This window comes from Camelus bactrianus, chromosome 9 (genome assembly GCF_048773025.1).
Source record: "Camelus bactrianus isolate YW-2024 breed Bactrian camel chromosome 9, ASM4877302v1, whole genome shotgun sequence".
NCBI classification, from domain to species: domain Eukaryota; kingdom Metazoa; phylum Chordata; class Mammalia; order Artiodactyla; family Camelidae; genus Camelus; species Camelus bactrianus.
Genome location: NC_133547.1, coordinates 62,785,865 through 62,807,133, shown reverse-complemented (window position 1 = coordinate 62,807,133; position 21,269 = coordinate 62,785,865). Strand labels below are relative to the sequence as shown.

The 21,269-nt window shown below is 50.5% G+C and overlaps 2 protein-coding genes across 3 annotated transcripts in view; one reads left to right on the top strand and one right to left on the bottom strand.

The window, feature by feature from the left end:
• The first annotated feature begins 3,741 nt into the window (after positions 1–3,741).
• Positions 3,742–12,050, top strand: CMTM3 (CKLF like MARVEL transmembrane domain containing 3). 2 transcript variants are annotated; one of them, XM_074370640.1, is made up of 5 exons: positions 3,751–4,009; positions 7,218–7,373; positions 8,376–8,471; positions 8,864–8,984; positions 10,877–12,050. In XM_074370640.1, the coding sequence occupies exons 1-5, from the start codon at positions 3,863–3,865 to the stop codon at positions 10,903–10,905; spliced, it is 549 nt and encodes a 182-aa protein (XP_074226741.1). In that variant the 5' UTR covers positions 3,751–3,862; the 3' UTR covers positions 10,906–12,050. The 2 variants fall into 2 exon arrangements, with proteins under 2 accessions (XP_074226742.1, XP_074226741.1); XM_074370641.1 differs by lacking the exon at positions 8,376–8,471 and having other exon boundaries at positions 3,742–4,009.
• Positions 12,051–12,627: 577 nt separating this feature from the next.
• CMTM4 (CKLF like MARVEL transmembrane domain containing 4) overlaps positions 12,628–21,269 on the bottom strand; it is a 70,194-nt gene continuing 61,552 nt past the window's right edge. Inside the window, exon 4 of the mRNA XM_074370639.1 lies at positions 12,628–20,384. Coding sequence (XP_074226740.1) covers positions 20,220–20,384 — 165 coding nt within the window. The 3' untranslated portion in view covers positions 12,628–20,219. The remainder of the gene's footprint in view (positions 20,385–21,269) is intronic.

The following is a 21,269-nucleotide window of genomic DNA, read 5'->3' as shown; positions in this document are numbered from 1 at the left end:
CAAATTCCAAAAAGCAGAACATCCAGAACTCTCTGAATAAAATACATAAAATTAGAAACTAACCACAAAAGTATAGTCCAAAATACTCTTCTAAATTATTCTTGGATTAAGGAGGAACATAAAACTGAAACAACAAGCTAATTAGAAATGGAAACAAACTAGAGCAATATTTGAGGGGTGTGCTGAAATGGTCCTCACAGAAAACTTTATAGCTTTAAATGCCTTCCTTAGGAAACAAGAAAGACTTAAATAAAGGATAACACACACAAAAAATGAAGTAAAACAAAAACTAGAGGTCAATTATATTTATGAAAATCACAGCCAAAATTCCAAATAAAACACTAAGAAAATGAATCCAGAGGTTTATCAAAAGAGCAAAACACCAAGACCATGAAAGGCACATCCACAGATATAAGGATGGAGAGCATCAGGGACCCTGCTACTGTCATTCCCTACATTTACAGATCCAAAGAGAAGAACAGCAGGTTCTAAAAGAGAAAATCTGTATGGCAAAAATGCAAAGTAAAAGACAAATGACAAGAAAAAATATAACTCACATTGCAGGATTAATTTCCTGAATATTTACATTCTTGTATATCAGTTTTTAAAAACCAACCATTAGTAAAGAAAATATGCAAAGGATGTGAAAAGTCAGTTCTCGAAAAGGAGATGCAAATGCCTCTTACACAGGGGAAAAAAACAAGCTTGATCCACTCATAACTAGAGAAATGCAAATTAAAACTGCCCCAAGAGATCTTAGTTGCTAAATACCATTCTCCAGTAAAAAGCACCGGAGCTTCTTGGAAGAACAGCTGATCCTAGGGCTGGGATGGGGAGAATATGAAATGAACCTGAAGCATCTTACAGTGTCAGAAAATAAGGGAATTTTAAAAGGATGGGGTGTGTGAGGTACACAGGAGCCCACCTGAATGAGATCCTAGTGGCCAACTAATTAACCAACAAAATTAAGCATGATAATATTAATTATAACACAAAGAATAAGATAAAAAGTGGAGGAGAAGAGAAAATATTCGTTACACAAGGGAAAAAAAGGGCCACCTTCCTTCATCCCACAGCAGACAATGCTTGGTACCATCTTGAGTGGTGGGTTCTGGGCTGGGGCGGGGTGGGATGACAGACCCCTGGGGAGCTCCGAGCTGGCCGTAGGATGGGCAGTGGTCATGGGTATCCAGTCACCTCATGCAGGGGCACCCCCCCCCCAGCTCTGCCTGCCCTCTCAGCTACTCTAATCAATCACTGTACTTTCTTTTTTCTCAGAACCCTTTCACTAAAAGAGATATAAATTACATGAAATACCATGTGCCCATTTTAAGTGTCCAGTTTAATGTATTTTGACATATGTATGTCCCTATTGTAACCACCACCCCAGTGAAAATAAGGAACATTCCCAGCATCCCAAGAAGTTTCTCCTGCCCCAGGTAACCACTGATCTGACTTCTGTTACCATACCTGTTTCCCTTGTACTAGAATTTCATAAAAATGGAACCACACAGTATGCACCCCTTTGAGTCTGACTTTTTTCATTCAACATATCTGCAAAATGTTTCTATGTTTTTGCGCTGGTTGATGATTTATTCCTTTTATTGATGAGAAGTATTCCATTGCATAGATGTCCCACAGTCAGTTTATCCCTTCACCTGCTGATGGAACACAAGTGGTTTCCAGGGGAAGCTATTAAAAATAGAGCTGCTATAAACATCCACCAACAAGCCTTTATGGAGATATGTGCTTTCATTTGTCTTGGGTAAATACCTAGGGAGTAAAATGGCTGGGTCATATGGTAAGTGTCTGTTTAACTTTTTAAGAAACTGCCAAACTGTCTTCCAAAGTGGTGGAAACAATTTCCACCCCTGTCAGCAGTGCATGAGAGTTCCAGTTGCTCCATATCGTCACCAGCACTTAAATAGTAGCCTCCTCTTTCACAAAGCCATTTTGACAGGTGTACAGTATTACCTCATTGTGACTTGACTTTACATTCCTAAATATCGAATGATATTAGGCATCTTTTCACATGCTTCCTGGACACTCATACATCTGCTGAATCGTCTGTTCAAATCTTTGGCCCAGTCTTTAAATTGGCTTATTTTCTTTGTATTATTGAGTTACAGTTTTGAGCTATATTTTAATTAACACAGATCAGAACTAGGTCATCCTCTCTTCTAACCGTTACCGTGCCTCCTCCCAGGAAATCTGGAGCAAAATCCAAAAACCAGGGTCTGGTCCTCTACAATCTGGCCTCACGCCTTCTCTGATCTGTCTTCTCCCCTGACCCTTAGTTCAGTCCTTTCTTCCACACAGGCTGCCTGGCTGTGCTCTGAAACAACCAGGCATCTATTACCAGGATCCATCTTATTCAGGATTCTCTGCACACATTCAGGGTTCATCCACCCCCCCCCCTAAAAAAAGAGCTGGGGTTTCCCTGCATTGTAGGCTTCTAGCACTGCTGTGGAATGAATTTTAAAAATGAGTGAATGAATGCCTCTTACCTAGGTAGAAAGGTCAGGGAGGTCTCCTGACGAAGTGACACTGCAGCATGATCACAGAAAAATAGAGAGGAGTTTATCAGATAACAAGGTGGAGAAAGAGCATTCCAGGTAGAGGGGTCAGCACCTACAGTGGCCCTGTGGCAGAAGGGAGCATGGAGGAGGTAAGAAGGTATATGGGTGGAAGAGACGGAGAGGAGAAGGTAACAAGGGGCTGTTTTTAGTCTCTATACCAAGACCCTCTCACCCTTACAGGTGAGAGGAATAGAGGTGACCGTGATTGGTGATTCAAGCATCCCTCTGGCTGCCAAGAGAGAAAACAGAGAGACCTCCTAAAGACACCCTCACAACAGTCCAGGGAGGAGACAGGAGTGGTCTGAGATCTAATGGAGGCTGTGGTAGTGAGACGTGGACAGAGATTCAGGAAAGCTTTAGGATGCGAAGATGTGCAGTGGATGGGTGACTCTGAGGGGGAGGGAGAAGGATGCCAATCCCCAGATCTCTGGCTCTGGGGTGGAAGGACGGATAGCAGCGGCCTGAGACTGCGAAGGCGAAGGCGTAGTGAGAATGTCATGGGCTGGGTCTTGGTCACACTCAACTCCCGACGACCTGGAGACACGTGTGTGTTGTGTAGGGGCTGGGGCTCCAAGGTGTACTTCTGGGAGTCCTCTTGGGATGAAATGGGCCAGCGGTGCCGAATCCAGGGCTGGGCAGTCAACAAAGAGGCCTGGGAGGCTGGGTTGGCCAAGGATGGGATGGTTGGCAAAGGGAGAAAGAGAATGGGAGTGGGGCGGGGAGCTGACGGCTGGGTCAAAGCCTCAGGACAAGAAAGAGGTCTCGCTGTTTGGACGCCTAGGTTCTTGGATCCCCGACGCGCTCATGGGCTGGAAGCTAGGCCGGAGACAGCGAGTGTAGACAACCTTCTGGGCAAGGAGAGATGGATAGGAGCTCCGACGGGGTGTTCAGTGGCCTCAATAATTAGGTCTCTACCCGCCAGGACAGGGGTGAGGGGAGAGTGCAGGGGTCTGGTGAAGCCCCAGCCCAGCACTGCTACCAGGCGGGCCTACGCAAGCCGGGCAGCCGGGGTCCGAGGGGAGAAGGGAAGAAGAGGAGGAGGAAGGCAGACGGAGGAAGGGAGGAAAAAGAGAAAAGGGCAGGAGGGGAAAACAGGGGAGGAAGGAGGACGGGGCAGGAAAGGAGGAGGGGCGGGGCGGCGGGGGCGGAGCGGCGGGGGGATGCGCCCCCGCGCCGAGCTAATCTGGCCCCTCTCTCCTTCCGCACAGTCGGGGCTTCCGCTTCCCTCCCGGGCTCTGGGGTGAGAGGAGCGAGGCTGAGCCTCGGCCCGGGTCGCCACCGCCATGTGGCCCCCAAACCCGGAGCCGGCCCCGGACCCCGAGCCCGCCCGCCACTCAGAGCCCCGCGCGGCCCTCCCCGGGCTCCTCGCCCTCCTGCCGGCGCGCGCCTTCCTCTGCTCGCTCAAAGGCCGCCTCCTGCTGGCGGAGACGGTGAGTGCGGCGCCCCCAGCCCCCTCCCGGCCCGCCCCCTGCGGCATCGAGCCCCCCACGGCCGCCCCGGCTAGCAGCCGCCTGGCGTGGGGCTGGCGGCGGACGCCGCCGTCTGCACGGCCAGGTCCCGGCGCCCCGGCCGGCCGGTCCCCCTCGGGGCCCCGCGAAGTTGAGCAGAGTTAGGCGAACTTCACCCATTTGGGACGGGCTCGCGGAAGCTCAGCCGCTGGTTTGCGGCGGGGCGGGGCCCGAACCCAGGCCTTCGTGCTTTAACCCGAATTTGGGGGGCCTCAGGCAAGGCTGGGGAGGGGGCCGGCCGACGCGGAGCTGGAAGCCCCGGGAGCTCCGCCCCGCGCTGTGTGACCTCGGGCATCTCCGCCCTCTCTGGGCCGCTGGGATGGGCTGCTTCCCTACATCTGCGAGCCTCCATTGCGGGCGCCCGGCTCTCAAACCCTCCCACCAACGCCCCAGCCGGACCCGGGAGGAATCGGTCCTTCGCGACCCTCGGGTCGCAGGCCAGGGTCGGCTCTTGGCGCCCTTGCCCGCTTTCTTGGACGCAGGGACGACCGACCGGGCCTCGAGCTGCCGGGCGGAAGCCGGAGGGGAGTGCTGCCAGTTGGGAGGGGGGACCCCCGGGATTGGGTGAGGCCGGGGCGGCTCTAGTGGGGCGCGTTGGGAGCCCACCCCTACCCAGGGCTGCAGAGGGGCGGGGGCAGGAGCCCAGCAGGGTGACTTCATCCCCCTCCTCCCCTCCCTCTCTAGGATCCAGCCTTCCCGCCCCCGCTGAGCTCCTTCCTCCTTCCCGCAAGCCCCACCGTGGCCCGTCAGGTCTTTGTCCTCTGGACACTCAGAACTCCCGCACTGTCCCTGTCCGCGTGTAGGGTGGTGGGTTGGTGCTGGGCCTTCATGGAGGGAAGGAGAGGAAGAGACCAGGCGGAGGAAAGGCGGAAAGAGGGAGGAGCATTTGTTGCTTAGATCCCCAGCAAATTGACAATCCCTGTCCTTCCCACTTTGCAGACAAGAAAGCTGAGGCCCAGCCTCTAGGGGATTTGACATGGGTCAGTTTAGGGCCAAGTGACAGCACGGACGTGGAATCAGAGGAAAGAGAATTCTGCTCCTGACCTCTCCTTTGTATCACCCAGGGCAGATGGCAGGAGGTGGTCCTACCACCTCCTCTGCCCGTGAGGTCAGCCCAGCACCTGCCCAGCACCTGCCCAGCACCTGCCCAACTCCCAGATGAGACATCAGGGCCCAGGACTCACAGCTCACAGTCCAGGGAGTCGCCTCCTGTTGGCCACTGGGTCGCACCCTGGAGATTGATGGGAGCCACTTCTGCGGAGAAGCCTTGAATTCACCCTCCACTGAGGGGACCCCAGCCATACCATGCTCAGGCCCACCTCATGGGTGGAGGGGGTGCTGGCCAGAGCACTGAGGAGGCCTTTGGTGTAGTTGGTTATCAGGAATCTAGTCTAGGAGGATGAAGAGGGGAGGAAAGAAGGGTGAGGGGTGGGCACTGAAGACGCAAGGGGATTCACCCTAGGTTACTCCTGCCTCTCTCTGGTCACCTCTGGCTGCCCCCAGGACCAAGCAAATGTTGAGGCTGACATAGGCAGGAAGGGGGAGGAAGTCACCACCAAAAATCAGGGAAGCAGAATCTAGAGGGGGATCCTCCAAATCAGGCTTTAGGGTAGGGGACAGGAAGAGGAGGGACACAGAACAACCTTTGACAGAGGAAGTACAGGATAGAGCCCTACCAGGGTCCGGTGGCCTTGCCTTCATCAGAGGTTCTGGCAGCCTCTCAGCCCATCTCTGTGCCTTAGTTTCCCACCTGTTCAGGTTGGGCTCAGCTACCTCCACAGCCATGATCAGGACAGATGTGGGTGCCGTGGATACACGGTGGGATCTCTACAGCTCATGTCTGAAACCATTGCACTGCTTCCTGTGGGGCATTTGGGCATCATCCCTACGGGGCCCCAGGACCCCACTAAGAGCTACTCAGCCATGGATGTGCTCAAACCCAGCCACAGTAACCAAAACCAGAACAGATAAAGACCAGCATACCCATGGCAGGGTTGCTTCAGAACTCCAGTTTTGGGGTCAGCCAGACCTGAGTCCAAATTCTGATGCCCCTTTTTAGCTGCATGACACTGAGCAAGTCACTTCATCCCTCTGAACCTCATTCTTCTCATCTGCAAAGTGAGCTGTGAACAGCACCTGGTGCATGGGTGGTAGTGAAGATCAGAGGAGGTCCCACAAGCCTCAGTGGGCACTGGCCCAGTGAACAGCCCCATCACATGGTCTGCAGAACTAACTGGGGGCCTCAGCATCCTCCAGCATCAGTTGCCACCCATAGTGTGTGGACAGGGCTGCAGAAAACACTTTGATTCTTAATCAGTTCCTCATTACACCTCACCCCACTTTTCACAAAGGCAGGACGAATGATGCAGCAGGGCATGAAGTGTCAGTGTCAACACCCCCTCTCCTGGATGGTTTTTTCTTATTATAAAAATTTGCAAATATATTTAAAAAGCCAAGAGTTAGACTATAAACACCCATATACCCACCATCTAGATTGTACAATTGTTAACACGTTGCTATATTTGCTTTTAATGTATCTTATCAATCCACTTTATTCTTTGATGTGTTAAAGTAAATTGCAGACATTGATACGTTTCAACTCTGAACACTTCATCATGCATATTATTAACTAAAGTGCAAGATTTGTGTATTATTTTCCAAGTAAATTTTTCATTCAGTGAAAAGCACAAATCTTGGGTGTTGGGTTTAACTTTCTGAAACTGTCTCCTGCTTAGTGGATTGCCTTTGAGACTGCTTAGGTTTGATTTTCCCCTGTTGGGCACCATCTGAGTGGGGTCGATTCCGCCTTAGAGCCTGCTGGGATGGAGGTGGGGCAGCCCCAAGAGGTGGCCTCCTGGGGTAGGGTGGACACACATGGGAGGCTCTGGGGCTTCCTGATTGGATCCTGGCAGGGAGCTAGCCTGAGGTCAGGATGCGGAGCCATGCCCAGAAGTACTGGGGGCAGCATGGGTGTGGGCTGATGGGGTTCTAATCCTGCAGCTGCAGGACGGTGGGCAGGTAACTACGCTGGCTGGAGCCACCTCTATTCCTGACTGCAGGGCCTGGCTTGGAGGAGCACTGGGCGAGGGGCTGTACACAGGCTCTGACTTCTCTCTCCCCCACCTTCCAGGGTCTCTCGTTCATCACCTTCATCTGCTATGTGGCATCCTCAGCATCTGCCTTCCTCATGGCGCCCCTGCTGGAGTTCCTGCTGGCCCTCTACTTCCTCTTTGCTGATGCCATGCAGCTGAATGACAAGTGGCAGGGCTTGTTCTGGCCCATGATGGTGAGGGCTGGGGCCCCAGGAGGAGAGGGTTGGCTGGCCATCAGAGTCATACATTTTGGTCCTCTCTCTTTCTTCAGTGCTCTAGAGGGTCCACTTGAAGTTGGTTGGAGCCTTGTGGGTAGACAGGGTCTCAGATAATCCAGACCCCACCACGCAGCAGCTCTGACCCAGAGCATGTGGTTGCTCCAGTGCCCCTCTGTAAGGCTGTGAACCCCAGACGGCATCCTCAGCCCTGGCCATCAGGTGGCACTGGTGCTCCCAACTGGAGCTGTCAGAATGAGCCTCAGCCGCAGGAATTCAAGCCATTTCCACATGGGCAGGGCAGGTTAACTGAGGACTTGCAGGTCTTCCAGACCTCAGCCATCTGGCAACTTGTTTATCGCCCAGATACCCGCTCCAGATTTTGCTGAATGAAACGAGTCAGAGAGAAGGGACAGCAAAGGCTGCACTTGAACCCTGGTCTCTTGACTTCACATCCAGTATTATTCCTGATGGGCTGCACCCCCATCCCCATTTTAGGGACGGGTAGGCAGAAACCATGATACATAAGTAGATCTGCCACAGGTATGTGGCAAAGCAAGGCCCAGGGCCTGATCCCCCCATTGGAGAACCAGAGGAAGCAGGTGACAAGGTTTCCAACTTCCTGCCCGTCAAATGGGGAAGTCTGCATCCCAGCGAAGCCACAGGGAGCTGTGGCCTGGTTCATACCCTGCTGTCTAGTTGGCAGAGGACGGCAGCCTGCACGAGGCACCTGGGCAGAGGCAGGAGCAGAGGTTCAGGAGGACCAGGGAGTGCAGGTGGGGCCAGGACAGGGTGGGAGCCCTATGGATGCTGGACCGGAAGGCCGGGTGTGTGTCCCTCTGAAGGTGAAATCCCAGCCCTGTTCTTGCCACACAGTGCCCTTCTGAGCCCCTTTCCTGCCTTAGCTCCCAGCGGCCCCCTCCCCATGCTGTGCCCCAGTCCAGGGAGCTCAGGTCCCTGTGGCCATGCCCTTTTCCCCAGGACTTCCTACGCTGTGTCACAGCGGCCCTCATCTACTTCGCCATCTCCATCACAGCTGTCGCCAAATACTCGGATGGGGCTTCCAAAGCAGCTGGGGTGAGTAGCCACCTTACCCACTGGGAGGGGGGTGCCCAGTGCTGCCCCCTCAAGCTCACCCCACTCCTCAGTGGGTGCCCCTCTTAGCGCCTGGGGCACATTCTGCCTCTGCTGGGTCCCTTGGGCTTTCACATGGGTCTCAGTTACTCTAAAGTCCTCTGATTTACTCTGCCCAGAGTTTGGAAAGGCTGTTTGCCAAACCAAGTTAACAGCTCACTTTCCTACCTGTTATTAATGGAAGTGATCTGTGCACGTCCATCTAAGCTGTCTCTCCAAGCAGAGGAAAACAGGCTGCAAGGCTGGGGCGGCGGCTTCTCGGGCTGGCCCTCCCCATTCCCAGGCACCCAGCTCCGGACGACACATCCCATCCACCCGTCCCTTGTATCCCACAGGTGTTTGGCTTCTTTGCCACCATTGTGTTTGCAATTGACTTCTACCTGATCTTTAATGACATGGCCAAATTCCTCAAACAAGGAGACTCCGCAGACGAGACCACAGCTGACAAGGCAGAAGGTAGGTGGCCACCCTGTGATCACCTGGGACTACTGCTGCAGGGGCCCTGCTCTCCCCTGGGGACACTTGGCTAGTTTGAGGCTGGAGCAACAGCCTATCCTCTCACCCCACAGGCAGGAAGTGTTTTCACAGCCTGGTTCTCATATCCCTTCATGCGGCACTGAGCATGAAACCAGCCCCCTCCAGGGAGCACAGGGTTCCCCGGGGCCTCAGCCTTTCCAGGAAGGGCAAGCTGAGGGCACCCCCAGGACCTCCTCCTCATGAAACCCCTTGCGAGCCCCTAGGGCGGCCAGTCACTACCCTTCAACTCCCTGAGTGCCATCCACTGGGCTGCAGAGTGGCCACCTGCCCTAAAGCAGCCCCCTCGCCCCAGTCTCACCTGCCCCTGGCCTAAGGGCCAGTGAACCAAGCTCTCAATCTTATCCACAGCACCCAGGCAAAGCCAGGCAAGCTCAGGCTTGTTCTGTTTTTTTATAACTAAGTAAAGTGCCATAGACATTCTGGCCCCTCAAGCCATCCTTCAGCTCAGAGTGGCTGCTGGCCATGTAACCTGATTAAAAAATAACACTGCAAGTTGGATGGCTGGTTTTTCCATTAGTGACAACATAGCCATACCAATGTGTCATGTCCTCAGGGTGCATGTCCCCAGCACAGGGCGAGGCACAAGGTGGGGGCGGCCCTGCAGGTGTGTGTCAGGAGGGACCACAGCTGGTTTGGAGCTTGTGATTCCCCTCAGGCCATCCTCAGCCACAGCCCTGGGCTCTCCTGCCCAGAAGGGCAGGCACAGCCTCCAGTGGAGGCTCCAACACAGAAATGCCAGGAAGCCCCGGAGCTGCCCTGGGAATGGAGGGCCCAGCTCCATGGCTCTGTAGCCTAGAGTCCATTTACCTGCCTCACCCCCTCCATACCCACAGGTAGACTTTAAATGGAGAGGCAGATGTCAGCTCCCTGCAGCTGAGTAAATCCGATGTTTGGCTCAGCACCAAACTCACCCCAGCTTGGTGTCCCCTGATTCCACCTGGCCCTTGTGTCAACATCTGCTGACCGAAACACCTGCTAAGGCTGCCACGTGCTGGGCCCTAGGGATGTACAGATGGCCAGGCCAACTACCTACCCTCAAGGAGTTCAGCCCAGACAGGAGTTAGACCCAGAGACAGAGTAGTGATGTACACATGGGGCACGTACTAGGGCAGGAGGAGCCTGGGGTAGATGTCAACTGTAACAGCAAAATGGGAGCTAACAGAGGTAGGGATGAAGCAGCTGAGGGAACACCCACCCCACGTGCCAGCCAGGAGGCTGGGTTTTGATGGATGTTTAGGAGTGTTCAGGCAGAAGAAATGAGGCCGGTGGAAGGGAAACAAAAAAGTATAAAGAGCAGGTGCTCCCGTCCAGGTGAAATGCTTCTCTGGAACAGGACCAGCAGTGACACGTGGCTGGACAGGAAGACAAGGGGGGAGTGGCTTTCGGAGAACTGACATCGCCCCATTGAGCACGTGCTGTCCCCAGGCAGGTGACACTGAAACACCTGGGGCAAAGGAGACTGAAACTTTTTTTAAAAGGGCTAAAAAATAGCTTCCTGATTTTGCAGTATATTTTAGTTTCTTGGACAATAGCTAGTCCCACCTGGATCTGAATTGTGGGGTAGGGTTGGGGGCAGATGTCAACCCTAATACCCCAGGTGAGAAAGGCCCAGGGAGACGGGAGGGCCGGGAGTCTCAAAAGAAGGGGCATCTGGGCTCCCCACCTCCACTGGGCTACACCCTGGAGGTGAGAATGGCTGCCTGTGAAGGACCCAGGCCCAAGGCAGTTCTCAAAGCACCTCCCCAGAGACGGCTCCCAGGCACCACTGGCCCCAAAACTCCTGCCAAACATCCCCTTTGCTTTCCTTTCAGAAGAGAATTCTGATTCTGACTCTGACTAAAGGGCTGACCTGCCCTGGCAGCTTGAGCCACGCGGGCCTCCGCTCCTGCACCTTCTGACCGGGCTGGCCGGAGCATGGCCAGGGGACCGTGTGTGTTGGCAGGGAGCCTGTGACTTCTCAAGCAGCAGCAGGAGTTGCTGACAGAGCGGCCTCCTCACAGCCCGAACGTGGCATTCCTGAGCCCAGTATACAAGATGGCACCCCTTGGCTTAGCACTGTTCAATCTCCCTGCTCATGACAGCATTGTGAATATTTTGCCACTTCTCATTTCTGTCCCACAAACCTAAAGTCCTTTAACCTCTCCACCAAAAACAAGCACAAAGGGACAAAGCAGATGGAGCCTTGTTACCACGTCATTGGAAGCGTTTCATGCTGGGGGGCACGGGTGGTGGTGCACAAAGAAGGCAGAAACCAGCTCAGGGTCAGCCTGCCAGGCCCCAGTGGTTTCTGTCTGCATTTGGTGCCCCTGCTCATGCCACTCTGTCGAGAATGATACCACCAAGATTCTGTTGTTCAAGGAGCACCAGTTCCCTCTTCATTCTTGAAGCAGGGAGACAACTGACCTTTGCCCTATGACCTAGGAGAGGGTGGGTCCCAATGCCCATAACTGACACCTCACATCCTTGGAGACCAAATCTTCTTTAGGTGATGTGACTGTTCTGGGTCTAAGACTATTTCAAAGTAAAGCTTGTAGACTAACTTACCATGTCCAAAAGATCCAGGGCTTCAAACAACAAAGTAGCAGTGACAGCCCCAGGGGCAGCTGGGCAGGCCCAGCAAAACCCGCTCTTTCCCTGGGTCCCTGAGGGCTGTCAGCAGGCGAGGGGCCCTCGGGCCTTCAGGACACTGTGCTTGTAGACACCAGAGCAGGTGTCTGACTCTCACGAGAGGTGAAATGTGCCTTCTGTGTTCACCTAATGACCTTATGCTGTGCATGTATCTTCAATGTCATTTTGCAAATTTATATATAATTCTCTTTTTACACAAAAGCAGCTTCTTAGATGGCATTTCCTGTGACCCTAGAGGCCTCATGAATGAGCCAAGTTCTGGACCTATCTTTTGGGCATTTGTAACCTTTGTTCTCTTGCATGTGAATCTCCTACCTTGAAAAAAGCCATGATGGATTAAACCAAACTGACTTCCTGCTTGGAGTGTGTGTGTTTAGGAAAAAAAAAACCTTACACACCCAGAGCGACGCTGTCAGGTATCGTGCTTTGGCCCAGACCAGGTCCCACGCGCCATGTGAATCCTGGCAACTCCAAGTTCTGGCAACAAGACACGCGCATTTGCTCCCAGGCCAGGCCCCCACTAGGCATTTTCGTGCTCTCTACTCCTCACACGATCCTGTTTACCAGTCCAGGAGACTGCCAGAAGGTTTGGGGACTTGCCTAGGTCCCCCCCATGAGGCACAGGGTCTCACACACATAACATCCACAGTAAGTCAGCGTTTGGGCCCCAGCCGATGGGAAGGATTGAGGCATTCTGCCCCGACTTCCACATACAATGCATTCTGGAGACACGTATGAAAGCAGAACATGCAGAAGCTGACGGGCACGTGGGGGTGTTTCTGCTCCACCTTGCTGTCCAGCCAAGCTGCCTGTCGACAGCAACACCTCGGAGGCCTCATCCCCCGACCATGTCTGTGTTCACCACTCACCCCATTGGCCTGTTTCAGGAACCAGGCAGCAGCCTTTGAAGGGGAGGGAGGCAAGGCAGAGCAAAGAAAATGAAAATGCCATTTTTATGTGTCCATTTATTAAACAAGAACTCCTTCATGACAATTTAATACAATATTTATTAGCGATTAGTGTTGAGAAAATTATTTCCCTCTACATACAAAAATACAGGTTCAAACACTATGAAAACAATCAGGACAAGTACCGTGAAAAATTGGTCCTTCAAAAGAAATAATGGGGGGAAACTGAGGGCAATGTGAAGTTCTGTCTGTTGTCAGGGACAAACCAACAGAAGCAAAGGCTTTGGGGCCCCAAACCACTCCAAATGGATAAACCAAAGAACTGGTCAGAGCCAGGTGGTACCCCACCCCAGACATGTGTGATGGCCTCAGAAGCCAGGGTGGGAGCTCTGACCCACCAACAGCATAAACCAGTTTGCCAAAAGGGCATTGCCTCAGAACACCCCACAGCTGTGTCTACACTGTTAAAGGAAACAGACTTTTAAGAAGCAAAGTGTAGTAGTTATTAAATTAACATTGCCCCCCTCCCGCAAGTACCACTGGGCCAAGTACCGAGTAATGGCATGGGAGTTATCACAGCCATCTGACATGACTTCCTTTGTTATAAAATGGCATATTCTGACCCTTCAAAGCAACCAAAAAAAAAAAAAAAAAAAGCTACAGTTTTATGTTTCAGTAAATCCATTCCTTCATTTTACAATGGGCTCAGCTGGTTTATTCAAGATTTTTCTTGACCAGACCGTATGTAACTTAGTTCTGCAGGGGTGGGAAAGCAAAAGGAACAGCTGGCCTGTTATGTGTCTTCATTTTGGCAAGCTCCTCACAGCAAGGGGCCTATTTTGTTCAGGCTGAAAACCAGAAAGGGCCACTGAGCCTACCCAGGGCATCCACAAACCAATTGTGAGATCGGAGTGGAAGGTGAGCTGGAGACCAGTGGAGGCCCCCCCTAACCTGGAAGCCCATCTTGTGCAGGGAGAGGGAGACCTGCAGCCAAGCCGGAGGGACAGCTGGAGAGACACCAGCCAGAGAACACCCTCTGGTTCCCCAGCCCCAACGGGCTTTTCACCATTTTAGACTCAAAGAAGGGGAAGTTAGAGCACCGAGAATGTTCTGGGTTTTTTTTTTTTAATGGAACCACTTTCCTCTTACTGTTTGAGGTGACCAGTGGCTGTTCAAACTGAACAAGTGGTTAAAAAAATACCAAATGCAGTTATACTGATTAATAACTATTTCACAGAAATATAGTCTTACTCTCAGACCATTTAAATAAGCAGAAATAAGATGCTGGGGAGAAGCAACAGAGAAGAGACAGGAAAAGCCAGGGGTATAGGCTTTTTTCTTTCTTTTTCTTTTTTAAAATATATAACGAAGTTTAAAGGGAAAGTGACCAAACCTCACAACCAGCATTGCTGAAAGCAATATTAAAAGGACAGAATCTAAAATCATGCTACAAAAATAGTGTTATCTGGTTTAACTAAATGTACATCTTTTTTTCAATTCCATGATTGACAAGAGTGTTTATGTGACTGACACATGGAAGGCACCAAAGGTGAAGTGATTATTATCTGTCTTAAAATATACAAAGATGTAATTACCTACTTTGGGGAAAAAAAATTCATACCTGTAATAAATAGTTAAGTGTTTCCACCATATGTTCCTGAACCCCTAAAAATTTCAACATATACAAACAGTTTTGACCCCTAGCGTTCTCTTAGAGGGAATCACATCAGAATCAAGTTATGAAAAGCACTGGTTTTACCCACATATGTCAGTTGCATCAGGAGGCAGGATGTGAAAACTCATTTTTAAATGGGTTACGGAGTTGGAAGGAGGTGGTGCCTCAGGGGCCTGGGCCATTCCGAGGGAGCCAGCCAGGCATCCTGGGACCAGTCAGGTCTTCCTCCAAGCCGTGAATATCTATCTGCCTTCCTCACTTTCACAAAGAGGAGAACAGTCTTGAAACTTGCAAAAATTGATTCTGGAAAAGGCAGGAAAGCAAAGTGGCCCACAAAGGGAAGCAGCCAGACCCAGCCCTGCCTGTGTGGGTACCACGACCCTGTCTGTCCTCATTTCCTGATTGTCCCTGCAGGTGGCTTTCCTAATAAAAGGGGGTGCTTCTTATTGGGTTTCAGCAGTGCCTCCAAAGAGGACTCAGCTCTGACAGTCTCAGGCTATCACTGAATCCCATACAAACTACTGTCAAATCAACTGTGTCATGCCTTCTCTCCTCTGAAGTGCAAGTACAAAAAGAAACTGGACCGCTCCCTAATCCTACCAACAAAGCTGGTTAAGGTCATTTGAGACAAGTTCCTATTCAAAATTAGAACCACAACAGTTCTGATATAGCTCACTACAGTCCAGGCTATTAACCCCTGAATGAAGGCTCTCTGCCTTGGTGTAGAACGCATCCCAAAGAAAACATGCCACTCTACGGCGTCTAGATCACAATTCACCAGAATTTAAGTCTTGGTGTAAAAACTGTAGACAACAAACTAAGCCTGTAAAAAAGACAGATGATTCAAAGAACCATAAACTAAACTTTATTCTAGGCAAGCTGCCACTGATTCAGACTCAACTGGCTTATGGGTAATTTTTTTCTTTAATGTTTGCAGAATAATTAAAAATTAGAAAGGAAAAAAAAAGTTCCCAAGGTTGAGAAATTATATCCAAATAGAATAAGAAGATAATCAGGACCAAAAGAAGGGAAAATATAGCAGGACCCACTCTTGTTTCAAGCCTAAAGGTCCTTCATGCCATTTACTGGTGTGAAGAAAAGTCAAACAAAACATTCAGTTTTGAAAAGAAAATTCTTCTAGATCTAACAGATGTTGAGGGTATTTTCTTTCAGAGACAGTTTCTAAATAAAAGAAATGTAAAGGGTCAAATATTTCAAATTACTTTCTCAAGCAGACAGTTCTTACAATTTCAGTGCTATCTGCTGAGAAGAGAATACAAGACTTTATAAAGAGCCAGAAACGTTTACAAAGCTCCAGGTGGGTGGTGTTAGGTCTACGTCCTCTCTAGGGTGGCACCCAGACCAGCATCTGAGTCACCTGTCCAGACCCGTGGGTTCTCAAACTCACGCCAGGAGCCTGCCCGGAGCGCCAAGGCACACTGGTCCCCACATTCACCTCCTGCTCTCAAGCGTATTCCAGAACACAAGACCTCACTTTTCCAAAGAGGATAGGAAGGTAGTTAACCAAGTACATTTTTTTTTCAAGACAGCCCAGGTGGGTCACCATGTCCAGTGCTCTCAATGAGCCCACAGACAGAGTCTGGGCCTCCTCTCACCTCCCAGACCTGCCCCTGCTCCCACCGCACCGGCTGTTGCTTAGCTGGACCTGGGAGTGGGTGCTGATGAAATAATAAAGACCTGGGAAAGAGAGAGCCCCTGGGTTCTACAAACTTCACTAAGAAAGTATTTGGAGGCCTCACAAGCTAATGGCAGTCCCTGGAGCAGGAGCAACTTTTAATTTTGCTTGAGAGAATCAATTGGCAGCAGCCCTCGGCCTAGAAAGTGTTTTCACCTTTTGCCAGCTGATTAATATCATTATTTCCCTGTAAAGAAGATACGGAGAAAATGACAATCAGGCAACGGCATGCAGACTTCGTGGTTGCTTTGTTTGGAATACGGATGGCACAATGGGAACCTAAATCACCAGTGCCTTCCAGAATCACTGAATTGGCCACATGTTGTCTCCACAATGCCCATCTGCTAGGACAGGTTCTAAGAACAACTCACAGAAAATCCCGCAGAGCCAGAGATTAGGAGCTTGGTCCACCTAAACACACAGAGAGGCGAGGGGTTTCCACCCAAATAGCACATGCGAGTCTGTAAGAAGGGGTGAGCTTGGGACACATATACATGACATACGGGGGGAGGGGCTACACAAGGGTCAATCACTGCAAGCAAGAATTCACATTCATGTGCAGACAGAAGAGTTAGTGCTTCATCTCCTCAGAGACCGCCTGTGGCTTAACCCAAGGCTGAATCATAAGAAAGTTTAAAGACAGACAGATGAAACTGCAAACTTTAAAAAAGTAGGAATGTTTTCAACTGAGTCACAAAGCTCTCTCCAGAAGCATCTGACACAGGGTGGAGGTCTGATATACTGCATGCCTGCCTACAGGCACAAGCCTTTAGCCAAGGGGTGGTCATTGTGCCCAAAGGGCTGCCAATGGCATCCACCTCCCAAAGCCAAGCCCTCAGAGCCAGGCCAGGTCCTCCTTGGCTTCCCTGCGGGCAGGCGGGGCTCTGTCCATGTTGGCACTTTGGGTCAAGTTGCCGAGGAAGACACGGACATTGGGACTGGGCTGGTTACTGCAGTCTTACCTTTCTGTGGACAAAGGTAATCTCTCTTGGATGACTGTTGTAGCACAGAGTGAAAATCTATTTTCTTTACTTTAAATCAAACTTCTATTATGAGATTTTAATCTGTAACTGCCTTTGTCCATCCCTGGCTTTATGCAGAGCCAACAAGCGTCTTTAGGCTCCCGGGGCTGTATAAAAGGGAAAAGGTATGTCACTCCATGCCTTTGGCAGTGTGAAGAAAGGATAATGGAGAGTCAGAGGGAAAGAAAAATACCGCATCAACCAAATCAGTGCCAAGATAAACATTCTCTGAAGATGTCAGTGTTTGCATCCATCTAAAACCACCAGAGGTTCTACCAAATGCTTGAGGGTTTCAACCATTCAGTCTCCAAGAGCAAATTCAAGCGTAGACAAGTCTGACATAAACTATGAAAGCCAGTATCATCCCACCAGAAAACTGAGAAACACTAAGATTGCCTCAGCCTTAAAAATGCCCCAAACCAAACTGACATTGGTCCGTATTGGAACTATTAAATGCAAAAATAAGCTTCCTTCAATACAAAAAAAAAAGTCCTTTTAAGCCCCCCAAATCTAGATTGTCTTGTTTGTACACAGAGACCACGTAAGAAAAATGCAGGTGTCTTTCCATCACACTAGACAACTATATTTCCTTCCTAATGTCTCGCTACACTGCCACTCGTAACAGGACAGACTCTACATCACACCAGTTAGCGTTTAACTGGCCACTTCCGGTTGTCGTGGGAGCTAATTAAATATAAAAATATATTTACAAAAACCATGGGAAAGCCTCATGGCACAAAGGATATTAAATAGTTACAGGGACATAAATAATTCTAAAGATTCTAACACTAAGATGCAAATTAATTCCTAAGTGGCTTGTGGCACAGGTGTCACCACTTTTTAATCATCTGTCAGCATTTACAACTTCGGTGGACTTCAGAACCATTCCTTGCAGCTGACAACACACCCTCAGGAGGCCAATAGGCTCCTTTCCACCTGATGAGAAACTGGTTTTATTGAAGTGACTTGGGAAAGCCTGGGCATCAATCCTGCCTGAATGGTATTCCTTTTTTCCATCTCACTTCAAAGGCGGCTTTTTATTGAAGCCAAGTAACATGATTCCCAGCAGGAGATTTCTGATAAAGTTCAGGGTGGTCCTTCCAAAGTGGGCCCCATTTAATGCAAGGCTGAGTCTTTGTGACCCTGTTTTTCAATGGAACTCCCAGAGGGAGATAAGCCCCATTTCGACTAAGCATAAGCACTCAACAAATGCAAAATAAATATATAAAATGAACAGATAAAATCCAGATGTCATGATCTCCTCAAAAATCACTATATATAATAGGTTCAGAGTTTGTGATGCATGGCTTGTACTGCCTCACAACCGACATGGGGAGAGGGCTCCATCAGACCTGCAGTGACCAGGCCTGGCTGTCCTCTGGGGGAACAGAGGGGAGGGGAGTTGCCACCAGACTAGCTGGGTCTGCACTGGCAGCCCCCAGCCCCTAAGGAGACAAGGGGTTTGAACAGGCGACCCGGGTCACTGCCCCAGAAAGGAATGGCAGCAGAACTCAGACTGTATCAGATATTCGGTTCCAGGAGACAACCCCTAACCCCAACCCTTCAGAGACAGCACAGTACTATTTCCTGTGTAGTCCCCAGCCTTGCAGTGCTACCCAATCAATTCACCCAGGCCCAGAAATCAGACGCTGCTCTGCTAGGGAGGATGCAATGCCGCGTGTGCACAGGTGGACATGTTCTCACCTGTGCTCTGCACCCCACACCCGGACACAGATGCTCGCTCTCTCGTTACACAGCACACTGCTGATGCTGCGACCGTTCACTAGGACGAGATCCTGGGGACTCTCCCCGTTAATGCAAAACCTTCCCACAAGCAGTAAATCTTTTTTCCTTGGTGAGGGTAAAACACAAAGTTTTAGCACTAGAGTGAGCTTTGTAAACATTAAAAACAGTTCAAAGAGTGAAAACCTGGTAAGTTAAAATGACTTTTCCATAAAAGATACAATTAGTCTCTAACAGGGGGATAAAAACTACAGCATCACAGGGGCTCATTTAACTCAATCACCACAATAATCCTCACTATATCAAGAATCAGTTGAAAACCTTACATAATTAGAATTTTCCCCAACAGTTTCCGAAATGGCCGTTCGTGTGTATGACCCTGAGGCACAGATGCTACAACTCTTTGTGCCTCTGAAACTTCAGTGAGAGGGTACATCGTGGTGCAGATTCAAGTATTTTCAAATCCTAGACAGATCTATTCAGGACCACTCCAGAACTCTTCTCAGGAATTTGAAAATCAGCACATACCCCTAAAATAGAGGTGTGTCCCCACCTGTGGTCCATGATGCCAGCAAATAGGCAGGAGTTCAGGCTGGTGGAATGGACTGTGGCTTTTACCCAAGAAGGTAAAATGACAGAAAATCTGCAGCCCAGCCTCAACGTATTCAGGGTAGGTAGGGAACTGGAAAACAAGGTGGTCTCCACATTCCTGGAGGAGAATCTGGGATTCAGGGAGGTGATTCATTTGAGGAAGAATCAAGGGATTCCCAGCAGGGTAGGAAATAGTAACCCACCCTCGCAGGTCAGCAGTGCCATGGAGCCATCCTAAGGGGACATCAGCTTTTCCCATCCCCATAAAGCCCAGACCCAGCAAAGCTCAACCAGCACACCCATTGCCAAGACCCTTAGTGTCACACATGGCTTTCCAGGCTTGTGCTGGCGTCTCGAAGCCCCAGGCTTGGAAGACAAGGGGGAAGGGGGACCTCGGCAGCAACACTAAAGCTGGCCTGGGGCCCACTATGGGGGCTGCCCAGGAATTGCTCCTGACCCACTGTTCCAACCCTGTACCTTCATTCCTTGATTTTTTTCCCTCCTAGCAGCCCCCCTTTAATCCAAAGTCCTGACTTGTCACAAATATATATATGACATGGTGGCTCAGAGTCAGATGTGAAGCCTGTGCTCAGGGACAGTGAAGACCTAAAGTGGACACAGCAGCCAGTGATGCCAGCAGCTCCCACAGCCACCAAACTGGAGGATCCTGTGGCCCCCTCCTGCCCACCTCTGGCTGAACAGCTGGGTATGTGGGCCTCTCCTGCCCACACCTCCCAGCAGGGCCATTTGGAAAACCCTTTCCCAAAATGAACTTTTACCAAAGAGGACAAAATTCAACTTAATCACATGAAAATCTGACGTGATGAGGGAAAAAAAACTTGATTGAAAGGACGGGCATGAGGATAGAGGGAGGAGGACTTTGGCGCGTCCTCACGTGTCCAGGCGCTGGATCTCCGGGCGAGTGTCCACATCTCTGGACTCTGTGCGGGCGCGGATGTAGTCATTGGCGCTCTGCTGGCGGAGGCTGACTCTCCACTTCTGCACCGCCAGGAACGTGTTCACCGCGTACACCGCGGTTGCCAAGAAGCCAAATATCTACAAGAAACAGGCCCAGTTAGTCCTCAGGCACGTCAGCCCTCAGCTGGGTCACAACAGCTTACAGAGACCCCAGCTGTGGCCGCCTCTTCCAGCTGTAACCCCCACGCCCAGCCCCGCTCAGTGTTCAGCTGTCAGACCGTGGCCAAGTCTGTGGTCACCTGACCCACATAAAAGTAGCCTAAGGTCCCTTTCGAAGCATTCTGGATCCATAAGGGAAAAAAAAAATCACAAAAGGGCTTCTTTTACAGAACCTTCTTAACACTGCCCCAGGGAGAAAACACAATGTAGACAAAATACCATGTAGATGAAAACTCAGGGTTTCTTTCACGTGTGAGCCCCACATCAAGCCATAAGGCCTAACATTCCAAATCCCAGCCCCGGAGCCACCGTCTGCTATCCAGCTGCCTCTCACCTGGGCAGCTCTGGGTGGCAGCAGTGGAGTTTTAATAATTTAATAATGATCCATGAGTCTCCTGAGTGACACCTGGGAGAGCAGCTAGTTTAGTATTTTTATAAACCTGTTAACCACCTCCCTTCCATTACAAAAGTGCTATATATTCTTTGTAAATACAGAACAACATGAAATGAAGAGCAGAGAGCGAAAGTCTTACATTATCTGGTTCCCACCCACCACGGCATTCCACTGACTGCTGCCTGGTGTCAAGACTGCGTCTTCCTCATTAACAGCCACACTGGCAGGGAAGGCCCTTAAAAGCAGCACCACTAACAGACATCCAGGGCTCTGCTGGAAAGAGACTAACGCAGAGGTTCTCAAACCTGAGTGTGCATCTGAAGACTTGTGAAAACACATTTCTGATTCAGCAGCTCTGAGGGAGCCTGAGAAAGGCATTCAAACAAGTTTCCAGATAATGCTCAGGCTGA

Coding starts and splice junctions, on each gene's coding strand:
- CMTM3 (XM_074370640.1), top strand. CDS start 3,863: ATGTGGCCCCCAAACCCGGAGCCGGCCCCGGACCCCGAGCCCGCCCGC. Junction 4,010..7,217: donor GCCTCCTGCTGGCGGAGACG/GTGAGTGCGGCG, acceptor CCCACCTTCCAG/GGTCTCTCGTTCATCACCTT. Junction 7,374..8,375: donor GCTTGTTCTGGCCCATGATG/GTGAGGGCTGGG, acceptor CCTTTTCCCCAG/GACTTCCTACGCTGTGTCAC.